This window comes from Arachis ipaensis, chromosome B04 (assembly GCF_000816755.2).
Source record: "Arachis ipaensis cultivar K30076 chromosome B04, Araip1.1, whole genome shotgun sequence".
Taxonomy (NCBI): domain Eukaryota; kingdom Viridiplantae; phylum Streptophyta; class Magnoliopsida; order Fabales; family Fabaceae; genus Arachis; species Arachis ipaensis.
The window spans coordinates 17,253,691-17,259,814 of NC_029788.2; the positions used below are offsets into that span (position 1 = coordinate 17,253,691).

At 32.5% G+C, this 6,124-nt stretch overlaps 1 protein-coding gene across 1 annotated transcript in view; it reads left to right on the top strand.

Annotated features, from left to right (window-relative positions):
- LOC107636178 (glyoxysomal fatty acid beta-oxidation multifunctional protein MFP-a-like) overlaps positions 1-6,124 on the top strand; it is a gene marked incomplete in the record, with an annotated part of 26,146 nt that overhangs the window by 16,591 nt on the left and 3,431 nt on the right. The window contains 1 exon segment of the mRNA XM_021122368.1: positions 3,512-3,516. Within this exon segment, the coding sequence (XP_020978027.1) occupies positions 3,512-3,516 (5 nt within the window).

A 6,124-nucleotide genomic window follows, 5' to 3' on the forward strand; every position in this document is an offset into this window, starting at 1 on the left:
TTGGAATCTATCTTTAAAGCAAAAATAATACAAAAAGTTTTTATAATAATTTTTTGTATATTTTATATTTCTTAAAAATAAAAATTCAAAATTCAAAATATCCGTCTCTATTTTTTGTTTTTTCAAAAGACAGAATACAAAATATGCATGTTTTTCTTGAACTTACTTTAATATCAATGCCTTACTTTTTTTCCTTCTGTGTTTTTTTATTTATTTTTTGGCCTTGCTTCTGTGTTTATTTTAAACTTATGTCAAAGACTCAAAGTGCATAAGAAATAGGACATAGACGTTAACGATTTTTCAGAGTTCAGGCCCTAATATAAATTTAAAAGAAATAATGCTATACACCCAAATTTTTTTTTGCTAATTAAATCTAATCAAGTTGATTTAACATAACAAAAATCAGTTATAATTAGTATTATTATAAATCTTATTATTTAACTTAANAAAAGAATATTTAAAAGTAAAATAAAGTATAACTAATTTAGGGTATAGAATTTAGAATTTTGGTTTAGAATTTAGAATTTAGCATGGTCCATGATAGACAGTGGTGGTAGATGCCTAAATGGTGGCTGGTGGTGAATGAATAAAATTGCAGTGTTAAAAGGAAAAAAATTAAAAGAAGCAAAAAAGAATAAAAAATAATTAAAAAACTGTAAGTAATTGAATTTGTTTGATTATTAACTGAAGTTAGTTGGTCTTTTTTGTTGGCTCTCTAATTGGATTGTTTTTTTTTTTTTGTTCATTAAAAATAATTTAAATACATAATTAATTGATAACAATAATCGTATTTTTATACTAGTATAAGAGCATTTAGTGTATGAATAATAATATTATTTTACAAATCGAAAATGTTTGGTAACAAAAAAAATCAGTCAAAAACAGTCATAACTTATCTTATTTAGCATTCATTAATTGTTACAATAATTAACAAAGTAATAAACTGCATCATCGAATTGAAGAGAACGAATTAAACTGCATGCAGTTGCGTTTTCTGAATGAGTTGAATGAATTTTGACCCTTAAATCCTAAATAACTATCAAAATTTCAAAATACGAGATACATTTGGTTGAAAATTTTATAACACATGAAATTTAAGTTAGATTGGGGGTTTGAAGCCTACATAACCCAACCTAACCATCTTGTTCCACCCTTGTCTTAAATTTGTGGGAATTAAACCTTGTTTAATGTAAAGTAGTGTTAAGTTTGCGTAGTGAGATAGAGCATCTCTAATATTAGTTCTAATTTTATTTTATTTTATTTTAAATTTTATAAAAATATTTGTGAAATCATATATTATAAATAATAATTTAAAATTAAAAATAAATTTTGTCTCAATTCAATTAAAATTAAAAAAAACCTGAACAAAAATAGTTATATAAAATGACAAATTTTATTTTAGATTCAAAATTAATTAATAAGAATTTAATTTTAATATACTAACAGTATAAAATATTTTATACAGTCATGCAATCACATTTGTATTTTTTTATGATTATTCATGCGGTCAATAAAAATAATAGTTATTTTTAATAATGTAACGTTACATAATTGAATGCACGTATAAATTTACTTTACACTGTCAGTGCATCAAAATTAAATTCATAAAATAAATACAAATTATTTTTAATATGGAGATAAAGATAATTTTTTGGTTGAATATTGATATTTGAAGTGTATTACAATATTGTGAAAAATACAAAACAGGTGTTCAACACGCATTCTACGTATTGCCAGAATGATAACATGTGTCCAACACGCATCCTACGTATTGCATAACACACCCTGTGTGTTAACTCTCTACCTACAAAATTCATCCATATATAATTACATCAAATAATTTCATTTTTAACAAAAATACTAATATTTTTTATATAAAAAAAATTAACAAAATAAACCCTTCTTTTTATATTTTGTTTTCTCAAATAGAAATTTTCTAATGAAGTACATCTTATATGTACTTCAGTATATGATAGGTGGTATTTCCTTTTTTTTCTTTGGTTTTATCTGATTGTCTTGGTTAAATATTATTTTGTTTTTGAAATCGATAGCCTGTTTATATACATGATTAAAAAAAGTAAAAACAAAAATGGGCTCATTTTTTTTTTATAGAAAATACATTGGTGTAGTGCAATAAAATGAACACACGGAAAAATTTTTCGCTGCTATAATAACAGCCTAAAATGCAACCTATGTTTTACTTTTTTCTTTATTTTTTATTTTTTTGTTCAGTATACTAGACAAACGGAGCCTGTGTTTTGTTTTTTAGAAGATTTTAAATAATTTTTTTATTTTGTATAAGCCCAAACGTAGCCTGCGTTTAGTGATGGGTAATATTTTTATTTTTTTTTGAAATAAGAAAACGTAGGGTGCGTTTTTGTGGTTGTGTCAAATTTTTTTTGGGAAGACCCAAAATGCAGGTTCCGTTTTTCAAATGTCAGAATATTTTTTTTGGAAAACATAAAACGCACGTTGCGTTTTGTTAAAAAAATATTTTATTTAAGAGTCTTGCTTATAAATATGAAGCAACACTCTTCAGAATGGCTCACTCCACTTCTACTCCTCCTATTCTTCTTTCTTACACATATGTGATAGTTCTAAATTTTTTCGGTAGTTAGTTGTGTAAAAAAAGTCGGCTTAGGTGGGGTTGAAGTTATAAAATGTATTGCAAATTTGCGAGTGTATTATAACGGTCAGATTATACCAAACACACATGAAGGAGTGACTTTTGTTTGTGAATGTCCGTTATCATTTGCTATTCCATGTACCATGAGTTTTGTAGAGTTGAAAATGGGCTTCGTAATAGCATACAAAACCACATTTCGAAAAGGATGAGCAACATTTTATACAGGAATCCTGTACAAGTATTTGGTGGGCTGATACAGTTTCAAATAATGGCCATCACTGACAATGCCAGTATGTAACAGATGTTATGTATTTATCAACAAACCCGGTTTCACATGCCGATGATAGAGCTGTATGTTGAGTTCGAATAGCATTCAGGGTTGGGTGCAATTGGCGAGGAGGTCAATGTTGATGAGCTCGGGGATATAGATTGGGAAGAAGATAACAACGACAGTGAAAAGGAGTTTGAAGCCAACTATGAAGTCGACGACAAAAATGATGACAAGACTTGGCAAGCAATCTGACAGCACAAAATGAGGCAAATGCGATTGCAAGTCAGCATACCTTTGCCGTTCCATCTTTTATGCAAACTCTGGATTTCGAAGCCATGCATGCCCTGGAATTTCCTGAGTATGCGAATATCAGTATGTTATTTTATGGTTATTAATTAAAGTTACCACTACCATTAATTTTATTTGCATTGTACTAACAATGGTTTGTTCATCGCAGGTGGAGGCAATGTTCCGGCGGAAGATGGTGAGTTGAGTGTCAGAATGGAATTTTGTTCCAGAGAGTCGGTGATATCTTCAATCAAAAGCTATACTATTTCTAGAGGAGTTGATTACACTGTGTATGAGTTTGAGTCGCAGACATTCTATGTGAAATGCAAGGGTTATGGTGCACGGTGTGATTGGCTTATCCGAGCGAGTTTGATTCGAAAGAAGGGTCGTTGGGAGATCAGAAGATACAGTGGCAAGCACACGTGCACCATGGGTACAATTTCACAAGATCATGCCAAGTTGGCCCAAACAAATAGTAGTATGAGTGGCACATCCATCTCTTTACAGTTGTATCATGATGCACGACACAACGATCTATATAGATGTGTCAGACTGCCTGTCCCCAACTGTATGTTGGAATCCGGTGAAAATCGCGAAGTAGAGGCAGACACTTCGAGTTCAATGAAGTAGTAGACTTATCCAAAAACATAATCGTTCCAAGCACACAGAAAATGTGAGCCCGAACCTACCGCTCAATGGACTCCTGCGTGTCACACGATTTGGTGTCTCTGCACCGCGGACCCCATGCAAGATTCACCTTATCCAAGACGTGATCCTACGGATCTGGCTCTCGACCAAAACAAGCAATGCAGTTCTCCACCAAAAGTTGGGGACTGCTGTCTGTTCTACCCGTGACGGCTTCCCTATTAACCGGGAGGCCAAGTATATATGTAATGTCTTCCAGCGTCACCGTCACTTCCCCAATTGGAAGGTGGAACGAGTGAGTTTTCGGCCTCCACCATTCTAGCAATGCACTCAGTAGTGTAGAATGGCCTCTCATTTCGCCTACTCGCGAAACGTGTTGAAATCCAGTAAACGTCAGTGACGCTGCAACTACCTCGTTAAAGGTACCTGGCGGGTCGAGTTTTCTGGACAATAAATTCCTGATAGCCTGCAAAAAAAATGATAATTATTTAAATTCTAAATAATATCAGTTAATAATTTATTCAAAAAATATAACAGCAATATTAAACAGTATTTATTTATTATTAGAAAATAATAATAATTTTTTATTATTATCCTAAACAGTATTCTATTATACTAACTATGATAACAATTTTTTTTCGGAGACTTAACAACAACAACAACAACAACAACAACAACAACAACAATAATAATAATAATAAAATTATTATTTAAAACACAAATACATAAAATACAAATAAATATATTTATTTATTAATCATAAAATAAAAAAAACTTATCCATTGAAAATGATCTAAGTATTCAATGATGTATTTTTCAGATTTAGTAAAATCACGCACCATTTTTTCTTCTTCCCTCACTAAAATGTTATCCCTTCACCAGTTTCTTCTTCCTCCACACCAACATATTGTTTCACTCCCTTACCCTCCCTTTTACTCTCGGCACAATGTTACTCACTTACCCTCCTTTCACTCTCATCAGCACAATGTTTCACTTTTTCTCAGCACAATTTTTTACTTTTGCTTGACTGCGTTTTGGTTTTAAAAGACCCGTTTCATCACCCATGTCAACACGTGTTGCGCATGCAAGGCTGGAGGCTGCCAATCGCAACTTGCGACTTGCCTTTTACGCCTGCCAAACGCAAGTTGCGTTTTGGGAACCCCAGGCTGGTCAAAGGCTGCTCCTAGACACGTTTCGATTTTTGGACGCCCTTCCCTACCAATTGCAGCCTGCATTTTGTAGCAGGTGGCAGTGTTTTGGTTTTCGTCCCAAGAAAAATGTTATCTACGTTTTGTAGATGACTGAGCAACGCAGGTCCACATTTGTAGCACTACAAGAAAAATACCCATTCAGCCACACTTTTTTTAAGCTACATTTGAAAAGCGTAGCCTATTCTATGAATAGGCTACGCTTTTTTCTGTGTTGCCTTTTTATAAGAGAAAATGATACACAATTGTGGCATCATTTAAAAAATGTAGCCTTAGGTATTTTAGAAATCACTTATAAAGCGTAGCCGTAGGTTGATATCTATAGGTTCACTTTTCGTATCAAAGGAGACGCTTTTAGAGAGTAGCCTATTTATTAAATTTTGGGTACGTTTTTAAAGTGATGCCTAATGTGTCTAGAATAAAAAATTTAACACTTAGGTGAATTTTTTTCCTCCTCTTAACTTTTTTCCGGTCTAAAGCACACACACTCTGTAATCTCACACTTGGTGAAAATTTTCACTCCAAAGCTCAGAAGTTACCCTTTCAGTAGAGAAGAAAACCCTCCAAGTCCAAAACACGAAGAAAACCCTTTCAAAAAACCCTGCCTCCTGCACCGCGCGAAGATCGTGAAGCCTCACCGTCGCAAAGATCATCGCACCCCAGTCCCCACTCACCACTCAGCGCCACACCATCGTGAAGATTGTGAAGCTCACACCGTCGTGAACCCTCCTGCACTGATCGTCGCATGCCGCCCATACCATCGTCGATCTCTGCGCTTCTCGTCGTCCTCTCTGCGCTTCTCTGCACACCATGTACCCATATTGATGATTATCACCATTATTTGATCCATTACTAAATTAATTTCTGTCAAAAATAATTAGTTAATTAAAAAGATGATAAAAGATAATAAAAGATGAGAAGTTAATGAATTATTCAAAATAAAGATAAATACTATTTTGACCCTTAAAATTTGGAGTTAAAATTAAAATATTTTTTAATTTATTTTTTAATCCGAAATCGTCCTCAATGTTAAAATTATTTTTTAGTTCTAACTTATTTTTTAACCCTTGTGATGTTATAGTTTAT